At 41.0% G+C, this 18,602-nt stretch overlaps 1 protein-coding gene across 3 annotated transcripts in view; it reads left to right on the top strand.

Moving 5' to 3' along the window:
* Positions 1-18,602, top strand: part of JAKMIP2 (janus kinase and microtubule interacting protein 2) — a 139,288-nt gene that overhangs the window by 105,419 nt on the left and 15,267 nt on the right. For all 3 annotated transcript variants that reach the window (XM_045827596.1, XM_045827606.1, XM_045827613.1), the window contains 8 exons: positions 444-542; positions 1,720-1,818; positions 3,507-3,560; positions 4,434-4,499; positions 6,947-7,015; positions 9,364-9,441; positions 11,347-11,550; positions 15,679-15,744. In XM_045827596.1, the coding sequence (XP_045683552.1) occupies positions 444-542; positions 1,720-1,818; positions 3,507-3,560; positions 4,434-4,499; positions 6,947-7,015; positions 9,364-9,441; positions 11,347-11,550; positions 15,679-15,744 (735 nt within the window). The remainder of the gene's footprint in view (positions 1-443; positions 543-1,719; positions 1,819-3,506; positions 3,561-4,433; positions 4,500-6,946; positions 7,016-9,363; positions 9,442-11,346; positions 11,551-15,678; positions 15,745-18,602) is intronic.

Consider the following 18,602-nt stretch of genomic DNA (forward strand, 5'->3'; position numbering starts at 1 on the left):
AATTCAGTAAAATTTGTATGTGATCAGAAATGTTTTTGTTTTTTAATTTTTATTTATTTTTAGAGATGTTTTTTTAAAGTATTTTTCCAACAACTTGTAACTCCAGAAAGAAGAGGTATAAGCATGAAATCTAGTTCTAGGACACTGTCCCTGACCCACAGCAAGGGCACACTGGGTACCCTCAGATTCACTCTTCACAGGGCCTCTAGACTTCATCTCAATGAACGGAGGTGTGTGTCCTCCAGAATTTCCCTCTATGACCCAAAAAACCCAACTGAAGGATAACGAGAAGGGAAGCTGAAGACTTACCTTATTCACATGTACTTGGGAGTTGTTTTTTCATGCTCTAGATGATTTATTCACTGAGTAAGTGAATGTTACCCATGCTTGCTTCGCATAGTTGTTTTGGCAGTGTTCACCTAACTGAGGATTTACTTTATTAGATAGAAAAACAGGAGGCAGAAAATCACCGGCTACAGCAGGAACTGCAGGATGCCAGAGACCAGAATGAGCTGCTGGAGTTCCGAAACCTAGAGCTAGAAGTAAGGAAATGATGATACTAAATAATCGTAACAGTTAACATACACTGAGCATGTCCGTTGTGTGAGGTGCTGAATCACGCATTTCAGCTGCATACTCTCACTGGTCCTCACAACCACAGCTGAGATTTCATGCAGGAGGCCACTGAAGTGACTCCCTTGCCAGAGTCCTGTGATTAGTGACTGGCAAAGCATTGGTACAACTCAGAATTGTCTGCTGAGACCCCCATGTGTTTAAACACTGTCACTGCCTTTGTAAACAAGACTAATGGATAGTTTTTAAATCATTTAAATAAGAGATTTCAAACTTCATCAGTGATTCACTGCTTTTAAATAATCATTTCCATCCTTTATTGAATTCTGACTCAAAAAAAGTGTCACCTTAAGAATTGTATTTCAAAATTGCAATAGATGAAACTCTTTTATCATTAGACTCTTGAATTGATCAGTCAACATTTTTTAGTCTATAATGCACTTATGCCAAAGGCTAAGAAGCAAGTAACTTATTTGGGGAAATATTTGGTTAAGCAGACCCTATTTCAGAAGTTTTTTGTTTTGTTTTGGTTTTTGTTTTTTAAATAAAACGTATCAATCAAACCAGATTTTGATTGTATCAGGCAGAATCTGGCTCAGTATCTGAATGAACGTACTATATGTTGAACTGTAAAGGGTAATAAAAATTCCCATTTGAGATCTCTTATTTTGCCAGCAATTTCTTCTTGAGTTCATTTCAAGTTGGGTCTGGCTAGAGGCAGCAGTTGTGTGCCTCAGAGAAGACACGTTGTCTGTGGTAGCCCGCACATCCCACTCAGGAAGCTTGAGCGGACTGATAGGCAGCAGTCTGTGAGCTGCTGTAAACCTTCATGGTCGAAAGATCACTGTTGGTGAAACCAGAGCTAAACATCCGTATAGTTTAAAGTGGAACTCCACTTCCCACATTCCCTGGTCAAAACGTCTGTAAGAGTGGATGACACTGTCTGCGAATTGTCTTCCATACCTTTGTTAACTAATCAGGTCTTTCCATTCAATTTAAGCATGAACATCCTGAGGGATTTTGGTTGGTTGGTTTGTTTTACCAAATATCACCCTGATAAACTGTGAAATAACAGACCACTGGTTTAGTGTTTAATCATTTGTTCCTTTTTTTAAAATTCCCTTACATCCTTCCTTGTATTTCAAGGAACGAGAAAGACGGTCCCCTCCATTCAATCTGCAAATTCACCCATTCTCAGACGGTGTGAGCGCGCTGCAGATCTACTGCATGAAAGAAGGTGTCAAGGTAGGCCGATGCTTAATTTTTCTGTTTGTGGAAAGTAGAAAAACTAGAGATTGGGAAAGCGGGGGTTGCTCACAACTGTTTTGTTTTTCGGTCATTGGATGTCATTTTGATACAAACTGCATGGGAATTTTAGTCATGCCTATTGGAAAATCCATAGAATGTCAAATAAATGTGTGACAGATGTGTGAGTGATAACAGCACAGAACACAGGAAGCTATAATTATGCAGAACAAAGTGACATGAAGAATGGTATGAAATCAAAATATTAAGATAATTACCCTTAGTTACCTAGAGGAAATATGAAATGAATTCAGTACTTCAGTAAACATATTTCAGGTATGCCGGATTAAAATGTATTTGTTAGTCCGTCTGGGGTGGTGTTTGTTATAAGTGCTGTGGAATTCATAATCTTAGAATTTCAGCATTAAAAGAGACCTTGAAGTCACCTAGTCTACCTGCTCTTAGGGTTGCTTCATTTAGGGAAGATGGCTCTTTTGAAAGTTTATAACATAGTGTTCAGTTAGACTAAATATAATTCTATCCTTTGTGATATTGGAATACATTGTAAATATGTGTTAACGTTGAATGGAGGCAGCTCCATCTCCTGGTTATCAGTATTGCCCTTCAGTGTAAAGAAACCAGGTCGTGCACATTATTCCAGAGTTGAAGTGGGGACGCCTCCCACTGTTCCTGGCCTCTCCTTTACCTTCCTCATGGCCCTTCCCACTCCCACTCTGAGCTGGCAGATACACCTGCTCTGGTTAGTTGTCTTCTCTCTGCCTCTGAGGGTGAGCTAGACTTTCCCTGTGGTGGGGTCTGCTGTGCTGCATTTGAGCATAAGTAAAAGGAGAAAGTGATACTCATGAGATAGAAAAGTTAGGGTGGGGGGTGGATTAGGTAGTAAAATTGTGCTTTCTTGACTTCGTCTTAAACCACTTCAGGGTGTTTATACCTCTGGCCTTCCTGGGCTGCGGGAAAATTTGTAAAGCAAAACCATTTGTTTATTTAACTCCAATTAAATGAAAAGCACTTTACTTCATTTTTTCCTTAGATGCTTTTTTTTCTTTAGATAAATCGTAAACAACCTAATCCCATGGAGGTAATTTGTATCCAGGGGAACTCTTTCAAAGGAAGTTAACCTGCTTTAAACTGATGCAAGGACTATAGTAAAAATCAGCTCTTTCCAAAAAATGGAACTGCATTCCAGTTTTTCATGTGTCAGTCACATTCTCTACCATTCTCTACCATTCTAATAGACCAAGTCAGGTCAATTAGAATGAAGTCGGTTCATTATTTCTATTTATTACCTATTGCTTTTCTTTATACCTGAAATCTGCCAAGATTGAAAAAAAAATTGACAACTGGAAGAAGAAAGTTAATTAGCTAATTCGAGCCTTTACTACATACACTATAGACTCTTTTGTACATAATCTCGTTATCCTCAAGATTAGCCTATGGAGGAGGTCCTTCTTATCTCCATTTTGCAGTTGGCAAACTTGAGAAGGAACGGTTAAGTAGTTTCCTGAAGTCCACACACCTTATCAGAAGCAGAGTGGAAACAGTGAAAACAACCCAAGGAATTACAGGCACTTAAAATGTTTTCCCCAAATTAGGGTTGAGGCACGGAAAGAATGGTAAGCTGCATTTGCATTCGCCTTTGACTTGAGTTTATCTCCTTGCTTTTGCAGGATGTGAACATCCCTGATCTCATAAAGCAGCTTGATATCTTGGGTGATAATGGGGTGAGTATGAATTAAATAAGTGCAGGAAGGATAGGAATTTGCCAAAAGAGAGAGGCAAGAAATACTCGCCAGTGTATCACATGTAGAATAATAGCAGTGGAAGGCCATGTTCACTGAAGAATGTATGTTCCTGAAGAGAATCAACAGTTTATCAAGCAACGTGGCTGAGGGGTTGGAAGGATCTCAGGAAGCTGGTGGCAGAAATGGGAACTGGTAAAATGCTGTTCATGAGAAGGTTTCCAATTTGAATGCCAACCACATACATCTGCAGTGATTAAAGCTAATTGCCTTCTAACTGTTGCTTAGAGGCATCCAGCATGAAATTAATCAGTCATGTAGTTGCAAATGGTGCTAAATAGCAGGGTTGGTGGCAGCCCCATAAAAATGGACTAGGAAACTATGATTCCTTTTCTTTCTAAAAACACCTTCCAGGCAGGGTCAAGGCATAGTAATTGAGTGGGAGGATCATTCACTGAGATATTAGATGAATGATTTATGTAGGTTGAGGAGTCACACCACTTTTTCCCTTAACAAATTGTCAAAGGAGAGAACAATACCAATTAAGTCACATCAAACTGTTATGCAGAGATTACTCTTTATTTTATTTTGGCTTATGATTTTCTTATAACATAGTTATTAGTGTAGTATACTTACCGTGAAACATAAAACCAAGTCAATATTAGAGGGATATAAAAAAGTTACAATATGCTTTGTAAAGGTTTTGAATGAACTCTTTGTTAAGAATTATTACTAAATATGACATTTGTTAAGGTTCCGGGCAGTTGTATCTGAGGCAGGCGCTTAGGCAATATTTTCTGATAATGTAAATATCTTAAGTGTCTTTGGCTTATTTTCTGGTTTTCTTCTTCACAGAATTTGAGGAACGAAGAACAAGTGGCCATTATCCAGGCCAGCACCGTGCTGTCCCTGGCGGAGAAGGTAATGAGTTGTGCAGACGCTCAGATTGTCTCCGTGTCTGGCTTAGCACCTGAGGCGCAGGGCAGGGTTAAAGGCCATTGTCTGTGCACGTGGCTTTGCCTTCGTGAATACCTAATGAACATTTTATCTTTCAGGGTGATACAACCCAGATAGAGTGAGAACACACACCAAAACGTCTACACACTGATTTGGGGTGGGTGGATAATTCTTGCTCTGAAGTCTCTTGAACATGTAATTCTTAAAAAATGGAAAACCTTTTAAATTAAATTATTCAAGCAACCCCTACCAAGCTTGGAAACCAGTAAAGAAGGATTTTGTCCTTAGAGCAAAATTCAACCGAGTAAATCTGAAGATCTGATTGGCTTTCATAAGTGATTCATGGATTGGACAGCGTCCTGACTCGCAACTAGAAGGGCCCTCGAAGGGGCTGTACAAAATGGGATGTTTTACAGGAGGAAGGGTGAGGCAAGGGAGCTGTTAACTAAAGAAAATAAGTGATTCTTGTTTAGACCAGGACCCCTTTTCAGGGGGGAGACAGGGGACAGCAGAGTTTTCATCATACAGGCGGCCTCTTCTTCCAGCGGGGAGGGGAGAAGGGCCCGTGGACTGGTTTCCTCGTTGGTGTCGACCAGAGAATTCCGTTCTGGCCGATGAACATTCCATTTCTGGTGACGGTCGAAACTGCAGTTAGGTCAGATGTTAAGTTGAGGTTTGGTGTCATGGGCTTGAGCACAAATGATGCCATTTGGGCCCATGGTTTTCTTTTTAACAATTGAGAGGTGATAAACTGGAGCCTGGTTCTTTGTGTAGGCTCTTCCTTGGATGTGTGCTTACAAACTGTTCCCAGCTGGTTCTGTGTTGTGGTGGTGGCTTGCCCAGTCTCACGCAGAAAGGCCGACCTGGGGACGGGCAGAAGAGCGGCAGTGTGCGCTGCCCCCTTGTGTCCAATCCTGGTCAGTGGCAGGAAGAGGGAGGGAAGAGGAAAGGGCAAGGGGAGAAGCCTGATCACTGGCTGCCTGGGCTCAGGGTGCCTTGAGAGTTGGCACATAGTGGAGAGTCATGTGTACATGGTTGGATAAAATGAAGACTCTGTAAGTCCCTTTGGATGCTTCCTTAATTCCTAAATGCATATAAAACTTGCTATAGATTAAGTGAAAGCATGTGCAAGCAATCATGTTACTCCAGTCTGAGATGAGGGAGTTCTACAGGTCAGATGAGCCAGTCAACTTAAACAAAACAATGACAGTAAGAAAAAAAGTGGCAGAGGGAGAGGGAAGGGCAGCTATAAAGTAAAAAGGTACTTAAGAAATGGTGAAATTATCTTTTTTGGCATCCCGAGTCAAGCGGACCAAGTTGTTTGCTGACGGCTAGGGACACTTTAATGTAGACCAGGTGTCAGAAAGCACAGGGTATTAGTGCTAATTTTCCAAGATGTGGAAATGGCCTGTGGTTACGCTTTAAAAGGAAAAATACCTTTCTGTTAGGGATGCCTGTTGAAGAATTTACATGTGGAATGGTATCTGGGATGTGCTCTCCCTGATGACATGAAATGCATCTTTTCATCTTCCATTATTATTAACTCCCTTTTTACAGATAAGAAAGTTGAGCCTTAGAGAAATCAGGTAACCTTCCAAGGCCACAAACCATGAAAAGCTAGAATTGGGATTTGGACCCAAAGCAGCCTGTCCCTAGAACTCACACACTTGATTATTATGCCCAGTTACCTCCCGAAGTAGAGATGCACTATAATAATGTTCCTTTAAGTCGTCTATGTGGTGGGCTCACACTGTAATATTTACAGTCCAAATCTATTCAGGGTATTGATCAATGCTAACATCGATACCAGGTAACAGAATGATATATTTTAAGTGTTGGGGAAAATTTCTAAGTTCTTTTTATGTGATTAAAATGTCTGTACTCAACAACAATTATTCTTCTCCACCACTTAGCTGTCTTGTTTTATATACTGAAAAATTGCTAATTCTCTAATTTTACTTTCTTTCGTCATGCACCCCCTAGCCATGGAGCATTGGGCATCCTTTCTGGAGCAATGAACTTGCCCCTCATTTTTGCCTTATGACCTCTGGTTCATTCTTCAGATTCCAGTGTAGTTGTCACTTCCTAAGAAAGCCTTTTGTGGTGTCCTCCCATGAGGGCAAAAATGTTTTGTTGAACAAAAATGTGATGGTTGCCCTCACAACTAGCACATTGCCTGACACATGGAAGACATTAATGAGTACTTTTGTTGAATGAATGAATGAATGAATGAATGAATGAGTGAATGAAAAATATAGTCTTGTTTCTGAACTAAGAGATAGAATGCACCAAGTTTTCACTTCAGTTTTTAGTCTGTTTCCGAGATGCAAGGGAAAGTGACTGAGCCGGTCAGTAGAGAACACCGTATACGCCACATCAAGGAATCATGTCCACACTTTTGTCTTGTTTAGTGGATCCAGCAAATCGAAGGAGCAGAGGCCGCCCTGCACCAGAAAATGATGGAACTGGAAAGTGACATGGTGCGTAGAAAGATGAGGTATTATAAAAGTGAGGGAAAATTGACAAGGCCAAAGGAAAATGACTGTCTTCTGCCAGTTTTATTTGGCAGCGGTAAAGGTCTGGAGCCTTCCCATTGTGGTGTGCAGCCTGTGGAACGGGGTTCCCAGAAGCATCCGGCAGTGTCAAGTAGCACTGTTCAAAGCAATCACATTGTGTTTTTGTAATATTGCCAAAACTATTGCTGCAGAAATTTTGGTTAGACGCTTTCTCTCTTAGGCTAAATAGTGTTTTTATCATGTATAATTATAGCAAAAATCGCAGAAATGTTGGGTGTAACTCTAGTTTTAAAGATCTCCAAGCCACTTCATACCCATTAGGATGGATACTATCCAAAAAAAAACCACCAGAAAATAACAAGTGTTGATAAGAATATGAAAAAATTGGAACTCTTGTGCATTACTGATGGGAATGTAAAATGGTACACCACTGTGAAAAATAATATGGTGATTGCTCAGAAAAGTGCCAAGTAGAATTAGCATATGATCCAGCAATATTACCTTTGGGTATATATACAAAGCAATTGAAAGCAGAGTCTCGAAGAGATATTTGCACACCCATGTTCAAAGCAACATTATTCACAGTAGCTTAAATGTGGAAGCAATGCACGTTTACCTCTCAATGGATGCATGGATAAGCAACTGTGGTTATACATACAATGGGATACTAATGGCCCTTTAAAAAGGAAGGAGATTCTGACACATGCTGTGACATGGATGCACTTTGAGGACATTATGCTAAGTGAAATAAGCCAGTCACAAAAGACAAATGCTTCATGATTCCACTTCCATGAGGTGTCTAGGGCAGTCAAACTCATAGAGCCAGAAAGTGCAATGGAGTTATCAGTGGCTCAGAGGAGAAGGAAAGGGGGGTTGGTTAATGGATACAGAGTTGTAGTTCTGCAAGATGAAGAGAGCCCAGGAGATCGGTTGTACAGCACTGTGAATGTACTCAATACTACTGAACTGTACACTTACAAATGGTTAAGATAAATTTTGCCCTGGCTGGTGCGGTTCAGTGGATTGAGTGCCGGCCTATGAACCTAAAGGTCACTGGTTCAATTCCTGGTCAGGACACATGCCTGGGTTGTGGGCTTGGTACCCAGATGGGAGAGTGTGAGATGTTTCTCTCCCTCTCTTTCCCCTTTCCTTCCCCTCTCTAAAAATAAAATAAATAAAACAAAAAATAATGTTAAAAGATTGTAAACTTGACATTGTGTGTATTTTACCATAACTAATTATTTTTTCAAAATCTCCAAGCCTAGGAATTGGGCATTATTAACTTACAGCAATGCATAATAGAATTTTATAATTATACTGTTGTTAATGTTATTACTGCTAAAAAACAAGTAGGGATTCTTATCAGATTAGGGAATCTTAGAACAGCTTGCATTTATATAGCATGTGACAGATTATCGATCATTTGCTTATATTTGACATAGGGTTTAAATTTTATGAAGAGGTTAGTTTCTAAACTCAAAGATGCAACAAGGACTGTTGTATTGAAAATACCTTAAAAACTCTTTAAATGCAGAAATATGAGTTACACAGTCAACCTGTCCCAGTGCTATTCTAGGCACTGGAGCTCCGAGGTCACCAGGAAAGTCACCAGTAAAGTTCCTCATGCAGGTGGCTATGGACTGAAGACAGTTATACACACAAAGAAATAATTGACTGGTCTGGGGCTATGTTACATACAAAGACACATTCTTAAATGCTAGTGGCAAAATGTGCACAGAAGCTGAAGACAGCACGAGAACATCAGATTTCAGTCTCCAGCTCACACGGGCTTTGCAGCAGGAGCAGAGACTCATTAAGTTGCACTGTGGTTGTGGGTGGCGTTGCCGCCTCGCTCTAATTTCTTATCTGTCTTTGTGTTTGCTAATCTTACACAGATGACTTTGGATGAGATTTTTATTATGCAACTCTGCTGTACTACATTTCATAATATTCTTACAAAAATACAATATCATAATATATTTGCACAGATATACTTTTTAGCTAACATTTATCTTGTCAAAATCTATCCTTGATCACCTGCTCTTGAACTGGCATACGAACCCTTTAGAACTCTCTGTGTGAATGGTTCATTATGTCTTTTATGCTCCTTTCCATTGATTTTCACATTCTCTAGGTAAGACAATGGAAGTTGAACTATTTCCCTAACAGACAAACAGACAAAATCAATGACCCAACAAATACTAGTGATTTGTCTTGTACCAGAATTAGAGAAAACAGTGATCAATACGATTATATATCACTTTCTGGTTAACTAAGCTGACTCTATTTATCAACATGGCCCTTTTTTATAGGAACAGTTCTGCAAAATCAAAGGCTATCTGGAAGAAGAGCTGGACTACAGAAAACAAGCCCTCGACCAGGCGTATATGGTAGGTGCAGCAAGCAATCAAGACACACAGAACTTTTCCATTATGTGCCGTGGAGGAAAGCATCCTGTTTAATTCTTCATGCCTGTACTCCAGTAGACCACACTATGCAATGGTTTATTTATTTATTCAGTGGTTTCTATTTCTTATTTTAGAAAATATATCTAGCTTTCTGCTGTTACCATATTCTCATAATACTTAATAAATATTTAATTGTACCTTTAAATTTTTAAATTAAATGCATGTCATTATGTAACATTTTAATTAAAGCCAGACTGTGTGGCAGTGGAGATTAAAGAGCAAATGGATTAAATCCAATTGGGAGCCTAACTGAGTGATAGAGAAATAGTCTTTAATGTTCATTGTATACATTTTTAATTCACTTATTTCTCACAACAGCCCTGTGAGGTATAGGTGATACCATTATTCTGTATTACACATGAGGGCACGGAGGCTTAGAGAGTGAAAGAACTCTGCCCACATTGGTAGGTGGGTGGCATTTAGAAGGGACTGCAGACACTGTGGCTTTAACTGCCCTCACCCAGCCACCACAGGCCAGGCCGTGTCAGTAACTGGGCTGCGCCCTTTTCTGTCCCATGGAGGACTAAGGAGCTCACTCGGTCCATTGCCCTGTACAAAAGTCATCACAAGTAACTCCTGCTATTGGAGGACAGCTTGCATTTCTTCTCTCTATATGAACTCCCCCCACTCCTACCACCCCCCCATTAATTCACAATAATGACTCAAGAGAAAAAGAGCAAACTTAAAAGAGGAGCATTTCAAGGACTTGCTTGTAGAGGTTTTTATAATGCTTTCTTTCCTGGAAGCAGCTTGCATCATTTCTGGGAAAACAGTGAAGCTCTTAGTTTCTACTTATAACAAAGATGAACTGGTATTCCCCCTTGAAAATGAATGAGAGGCTCTGAGCATTACTTGATGGGGTAAAGAGAGGATGAGTTAGTCGCTAGAGAATAAAGAGGGAAATGCTTCTTCCCGTCCCTCCCTACTCTCTGTCATTGCCTCCCCTAACGGTACTTCAAAAGATAAAGCGCTGTGTTTGTGTGTCCCATCTTGTCTGCTCTTTCAGACAAGAAGCTTTCACTTTAGAAAGATAAGATCCGCACAGTCCAGGACAAGACCCAGGAAGACACACCTCACCAGGGTGTGTCCGCTTACCCCTGTCAGAGTCACAGGGAGCAGGACTGTAGATTCTGACTAAAGATGTTTGAAGCAGGTTTTAAAACAAAACACTTGGATATAAGGAAAAATAGATTCTTCATCTAAAAAAAGGGAATTTGTAATTAAAAAAACGACCAATTCTAGAGACTCTAGGCTATTTTTAGATAAAATTTCCTAATTTTTATTTTAATAAAAATATGAAGATTGGAAAGCCATCTTAGGTACAGAGGTGTGTCATGTAGAAGAGAGGTGGCAAAACTGAAATTTCATTTGTCAACGAAATTTAACTCTAATTTCAAGTTTTTTTTCCAGCTTTGACCATTTTCCACTATTTCTCTGTAAAAGTATGGCTCCTATAACAGATGTCTTTAAATATCTGAAGGGATATCAAATGGAAAACAAACTTATTTTCAGCTACACTTGAGAATAGAAGGATGTACAATTATTATAACAAAGTGGGAACTTTCTAAAAATGAAAGTTGTCCAAGAAAAAGAACAAATTTCTCATCATCCAAGAAATTATCATATTGGCTGAATAACTCTTATGGAATCCTATAAAGGGGATTACCAGAAGGGTAGTTAGTCTGGATAAGCTATGAAATTTATTTTACCGCTGTGATCCTGGAAGACTAAAATAATATATCCCTTCTCATACACACGTATGTACACGCTCACACCACACTTACATTCAAAGTTCCAAAGTTAGACTTTTCTGCTTTTATTTGCCAGAGAATCCAGGAACTAGAAGCTACTTTGTACAATGCTCTGCAGCAAGAAACTGTCATCAAATTCGGTGAACTGTTGAGTGAGAAACAGCAGGAGGAGCTGAGGACTGCAGTAGAGAAGCTGCGGCGGCAGATGCTGAGGAAGAGCAGAGAGTACGACTGTCAGATTCTTCAGGAGAGGATGGAGCTCTTACAGCAAGCCCATCAGGTGAGGACTGAGTGACTTCCGTGGAAGGTTGGTACCAAGCAAATGACACTTCGTCCTAAGTCCGTGGTATTGAATATGGGTACAGAGAAGCCCAGGAGCCAGAAGCTATCTTCAGAAAGTAAAATAAATAACTGTTGTTTTCTATGGGCATTCAGATAAGGGATGACTGTTTTGCAATGATTCAGCTTATGAAAATTGACATTTTAGAAACATTGCCTGTTGGTATGGTTTTTGCCACTATTGGGTCATGAAGTAACCTTTGAATCTCATGGAGCCTGATTCTCCGTTAGGCAGGAGAGCGGGACTTTCTCCAGGACAGGAATAATGCTTTCATCCTGTGGCTTACCCCAGTCTGTAACCTCGTAACCTGAATGGGTGAAGGAATGCGAGGGCCTTTCTCTTTATTCCCAGAACAAAGAGCAGCAACAACAAAGCTTGGAAGCGGCCACTTCCTGGCATTTGCCCCATGTCAGCGAATAAACTAAGGGCTCCACTGACATCATTTCATTTAATCTTCCCAGGAGCCCACTAAAGTACGTTTCCTTATTATCCCAAGATGTATATTGGAGGTAAGAGTGTTTCAATGGTTTGCCCGAGACGACAGCGATAGGAGGCAGCAGAACCAGGATCCCAGCCCAGGTCCGCCTGGCTCCAAGGCCAGTGTACATAACCACACACATACTGTCCAACACAGCTTGAGTCAGGTGTGATTTATATCATTAATCTAGACCAGCGAGGCTCAATATAGACACCCAATATCAATGTATAGCCAGAATTCTTCATCATGTCATACCTTGGTAGGTAAGAGATAGGACAAAAGCAGATGCCATAAGAATTCCAGAATTGGAAGCGCCAGGCTATAATATTTGGTACTCAGAAGTTATAACAAGTGACTGGTACAAAATCCAGATGGGCTATACAAGAAGTAAGAAGCGTGTGGTCATCAGAGATCAAGGAGAGTGGGAAAGGAACAGGGGTTATTTTATGACACCAATATGAATAGTGCTTGGGCAACTTGATTACTTAGCATACTTCAGATGTAGCCAGGAGCTTTGTGGACCTTTGTGGGCTAACAGACTCCCCGAGTTAACAGGGAACTCTGAAGCCATTTGTTCTGGAGATGATAAATGTGTGCATGTTTGTTATAGTGCCCCTTCAGAGTCCATAAAGGGTTAGGTTTTGACCCTGAAAAGAGTTTTTAAAGCCTTTGATAGTAGATTCTGTGGCATCATTACATTGCCACAGACCTCCTTTCCTGTTACCAGGGAATAAACATTTCTTCTGCATAAATTTCCTAGGCTACAAAGCATTTAATTAATTTCAACAAATCAGGAGCTGTGGCATGGAACCACAGAAGTACTTATTCCTAAGATAGACAGCAATTATCTAAATTTATGGTTAAAGCCTTGTCATCTCTTTTAAGTCTTTTTTAATCAGCTAAGATACTTCACTCATAAAAGAGATGGTTTATTTTGTTTTGTTCATCTTTCCTCCCAATAAAGAAGGAAAAAGCAGTTACACCAATCACCAGTGACCAAGGCAATTTCAGAGAGTGGCAATAAGTTCTGTGTTGAAAATGGTACAGTGTGTGTGTGAGTTCAGGAGTAGAATCGGCCACTTTAGACGAGCTGGTCAGAAAGGCCTCTCTGAAGACATCCAAAGCCCAGGGGATCAGACCCAGTGTCCCAGAAGATTGGGACAGCAGGGGCTGTGTTGGGGGTGTTTGCAGTATTTAGGGCACACAGAGAAGACCAGTATGGCGGGAGCACTCGGAGCCAAGGGGGCGCTGATGTGGGGTGAGGTTGGAGAGGTAAGACGGGGCCGGATGATGTAGGGCCTGGAAGGCGCTTGGGTTTTATTCTGAGCACAACTCAGGTAACTCTCCCTTTGTCCCCTTCCTCACCCCCTTCACTTAATGAGTACCATGATGATTTGCCATCCTAACAGTTCACGCCGGCTGCCGTAGATGGATGCAGACTGGACAGGACTAGAAGCAGGAAGGGCTGGCAGCGAGCTGTCGTCCCAGTCCTGACGAGGGACAGCAGGGACTTGGTGCACTTGGTAGTAGTAAAGATAACAAGGAAGTAGAACAGGGATTTGTTTTCAACCTGAGAGCATTTCCTGTTGGATTGGATGCCACGTGAATGGGAAGAAAAAAGAAATAAAGCAAACATCACACAGTGTACCTTAACGAACTCATTTAATAAATGGGCGTAGGCAGCTTCTTTGTGCTGCACACTGTACAAGGTATTGGAGACTGGTGATGAAGTTATAGATGGTTTTGCCATGGATTACTACTTCTACTTAATTTGTTTTTCCCTGTGTTTTAAATGTTGCCCCCCACCCAGATCTGATAGTTTCTTGAGGTCAGGAACTAATCGATGTTTTACCTGCCTTCTCTGTTACTTCTGGCATGGTCGTGAATGTGTAAGAAGTTGCCCAACAAGCACAGACTTGGTAGTTGAATAGATATTATAGTAATCTCACATGGGTCTGATGATGTTGATGCACACTTGTCTCCATGTCCAGTAGACATACCAAGGAAGTACTTGTGCACTCAAGGTGAAACTGTCTAGCCATTTTGTTCTCTTACTGTGTAGTGTTGGAACATGCAATATACACAAGCACACATATCACACACATACACACACACACACACACACACACACACACACACACCCTCTGCATTCATTGTTGTATCATTTCAAGGTCAGCCTTGATGATCTCTCTGACCAAAACGCCCCATCCTCTCCTACACACACCTTAGCCCCTTTCTTTTAAAATGGGATTTCTCAGTTTCTGCACTACTAACATTCTGGACCAATGATCCTTTGTGGTGGGGGGCTATCCTTCTATTTTGGGGCAGTTAGCAATGTTTTTGGCCTCTGCCCATGGGGTGCTTGTCACCCCAACACCACCATTCCCCATTGTGACCAGTTATCACATGGGATTTTAAAATGTCCATGTAATTGGATATACTAAAACCACAGGATTCCACACTTTAAAATAAATTAGCTACCTAACTAACTTTCACGGGGAGCAGACATTGCCAGATGTCTGTTGGGAGGCCAAAGCATCTCCCATTGGAACCACTATTTTAGAGGAAGGGAAATATGATGTCCAAGTTCAAGTATTCTCTCATCTAGCTTCCCTTTTTTCTTTCCACATTGCATCTTGCATCATGAAAAACTCTCTTTTTATTTTATCATCCCATTCCACTTCCGGTGTTTTCTTCCCAGACCCCAGTTCTCCATTTTCCAGTTATTCCCCAGAGAGGCATGAAATAACACGCCTACACTGTGGAGCCGTGTGCCCTCAACATAAACGGCTTAGCTGGCCAGGTAGAAATGTGAGGACTTTCCTCTTGCAAATAATTGTCTATGTAATGTTGATTTCAGATCTGTGCTATTGAAATTACTGGAATTTTATTGTATAGTTGACAGATAAATTCAGAAATAGCCCAGGAACTCTTTTGTCTTCAGGATTACTTGGGTAATTTTTATGTTTTTTTTCCCCTAATTTATCAGTCCCCCCCCCTTAAAATGTTTATGGAAGTGTGAACTCTACTTTGCTTTATGAGAACTGGCCAATTGTGCTTTGTGAGGAAATTCCACCCTGAAACAATGAAATAAGGTTGAAAAGTGAGGTTAGTGACGAAGAGTAGGGTTGTTTCCATTTGTGTTAGTCAGCCTCAGCCATGTTTTACTGTAGTAACAGACAGCCAGAAATCTTAGTCCAGATTGTTTACAATGGTGTCTGTTTCTTGCTCACTGGTTCTGATTCACACGACTGTCTCTGCTAGAATGTGGCATTCCCACAAGTCACACCCCCTGGCCAATACTGGTCCCACAGCCAAGCCCAAGGACAGTGGGGTGGAGACCCTAACTCTCTCACAGGGCAGGAGTAGACCCAGTAGAGAGGGCTAGCAAATATTTTTTAATATAATCAATGGCAACAATTTTCTATTGAAAATGTAACGACAGGTATGGAAAAACATATATGTGATATTTCCAGCTGCTAGTACTAATGTTAATGTCTTTATAAGAAGTTGACTCTTTTAAGTGGGTGAATAATCTTTTCATTCACCTTACTGTCCATTAATGCTTTCCCTTTTTCTTCTTTCTTCAGAGAATCCGTGACTTAGAAGACAAAACAGATATCCAGAAAAGACAGATAAAGGATTTAGAGGAAAAGGTATGTGTTAAGTTCAATATCTATTTTTTTTTAATTTTTTAATCATAAATTAGTGTCCACGTCACTCACTATGTATGTTCTTTCTTTCCTCTCAGTTACCGCGTATTTTGCATAGGCAGGTATAGTATTGGGTTGGCCAAAAAGTCTGTATGGTTTTTTCTGTAAAATAAAGGACAAATTTTTCATTTACACCAGGAACTTTATTGATTTGGATACTTGGAGTATGTCGGCTGTCTCCTGCTATTGGCTTCTAGTGGGTAGAGGCCAGGGGTGCTGCTAAAACACCTTTCAGTGCATAAGACTGCCCCACAGCAAAGAATTATTTGGCCAAAATGTCAGTGGTACCAAGGAACTTCACAGACTACTTTTGACTCGTTCAATCAGTCACAGCACTTTCTCCAAACACTGTATAAACCCTTTTTTTTTTGCATTTCAGTTGTGTCTTACCTTTCATGAAATAATAAAGCATAATACACTGAAAATGTTGCTTATGTTGTTCCATCTTCAGTGTTCAAATGGCTCTACAAAAATTCATCAATTTTGATAAGTTTTCAAAAAAATGCAGGTTGATGTGACAGCTGTCACAATACAATCTAACAAAACTGTTTCCAATGAAGTTAAGACATGTAAGCACGTCTTGAGCCACTGTACAGAAAAGGCCTAAACACACTCTTCGGCCAACCCAATGGCTGTGGACTTCTCCTTGGGTCAGGGACCAGGGTTCTAGCACAGGCTCCACCTTCAGTAAGCTAGCCTTGACATTCATGCCTTTTGTATTGAGTCCCATTCTTTTCTGTGTTTTCTTTTCTGTTCCCTCTTCTTCATCCTTATTTCCTTTTCAGAAGTTTCTTTTGAGTTGTTACTCTATGTTCTTTTTAAAATCTTTTAGCACCTTAAAAAATTCCATTATTATTCATAAACACCCTTTATTTCTGATACTGCAGTTTCATCTCAACCATACATACAGAAATTTAGATCAATATATGATCACTGTGCCCTCATGCCATTGCCCCCAGCGATCTGAAAGAGTCACTGCTTCTTCCAAGTGAGCCGGCACTTTCTGGTGCTGTATAAAGCACAGTTATTCTTCAAGAGGACATTTACAGATATGCATGGGGGGTGGCAGGGAAGGGGCAGTGCTCGTGCAGGGACACTGAACAGCTGTAGGAAGTCAGACAGCCTTGCACAGCAAAAAGTTACCCTGCTCACGATGCCGGAGCTCTCTGCTGAGGCACACAGCAAAGACGGCAGGAGGTTGTCCAGGAGCTCCAGTCTGGTTGCCTGGAAGTAGGTGTCTGATCCTCGTGTTGCAAAATCATATGGTGGTTTTGCAGTATCTTTCATAGCCACCCAGGAAGGAAATAGGAAACCATCTGCCATTTCTAAGACAGTGGTTAGAATTTGTTTCATCCCAAATCGCTTCGGTAATTGTTCATGTTTGTGTGGTGAGGTGGAGCTAGTAGGGGCCACTCGCCAGACTACGGCCACCTGGATACTTATGTGGGTCAGGTCTCGGGTACCGTTTGACCTTGGGTAAGTGATTCCACCCACCTGGTCTAAGCCACACCCACAGAATAGGGATGATGACACTTGTCTTCACCTCCTCTCCATGAGAAACAAATTAGATCTCTTATGTGAATATTAGAAATCACTAAGAAAGTGTAAGTCAAACTTAAAAGCATAATTTTTTAAACTTTCAAACAGAAAATATACTTCTGCAAAAATTTAAATTTGAAGCGTCCTCATTTCAGAAGTGTGCGCTTTAGTTTTGCAAGATTGAATGAGGCAAAGTTCAACCAGGGACTTAGTCTAATTTCCCAGGTGTTTGGCAGGAAGACCCAGAAGGCAGGGACTGCTCTGCAGCTTCCCTGGTTGTCAAGGACACGCCAGGTCTGCATTTCCCACGTTTTTGAATGGCGAGTTCTTGGCTGTAGTCATTCTCTCTGCTAACCCTAAAGTAGCCATAGGCCCAGCTCAAGGAGACAATCCAGGTTAAGGCAGTTCTGCCCCAGAAACCTTAGTTCAGTTTGCCCCCCATTCAACTGGGGAAAACAAATAAACAAAGGGTTTATCTTTTTTATATCTGCTAATGTCACCACCCTGGCCCTTCCCTTCATAAACCCCACGGAAATGTTGGGAGGAGGGAGATTAAGATTATGTTTTGTTCAGAATTTCATGTGAGCATTGCATTTCCCAGGTTTGACCTTCTTAAACACTTAGGATAATGAGATAAGGTACTAACAGAAAATAAGGATTCTTTAGCTATCAGAGCAACACGTTCCACATGTCGTAGTACATTAAGCTACTTCAAAGACAAGCAAATCCAGTTTGTTTCTGATTGGAGATTTGAGGGAGATGGGCACCTTCTATTCTTCTGCCCAGCTGACCTCCATTCTACTCGTCTGCAAGTCTGATGTTGGAGGTAGTGTTTCTTTTCTTTCCCCTGGGATACTTGAGCACCTTCTTAGGGTACATAATAGGTTCCTTCTTTGTTCCTAATTCCCATGCACACAGTTAATATAAATCAGGTGATAACAACCAACAGCAAAATTGCCCAAAATGCGCAACATTCCACCACTTCCAAAGTGCTTCCACTTCCATCATCTTGTTTGGTTCTCATCATTATCCTGTGATTCAGATACAATGAACATTATGGTCTCCTTTTACACAGTTAATGAAACAATCGCTCAGCGATTGAACAATTTTTCCAAGATCGTGTAACCAGTCCATGGCAAATCAGGGCCAGAGGTCTGCCCACCGCACTGCGTGGGCTAAGAATCTCATTGCAGACCCAGTGCTGGGCATCCCCCGCCCCCCCGCCAGTTCGTGCCCCAGGAGGCAGTGCCGCTGGTGGCCCT

Source organism: Phyllostomus hastatus, unplaced genomic scaffold, assembly GCF_019186645.2.
Source record: "Phyllostomus hastatus isolate PE091 unplaced genomic scaffold, TTU_PhHast_1.1 phas_contig_150, whole genome shotgun sequence".
NCBI lineage: Eukaryota > Metazoa > Chordata > Mammalia > Chiroptera > Phyllostomidae > Phyllostomus > Phyllostomus hastatus.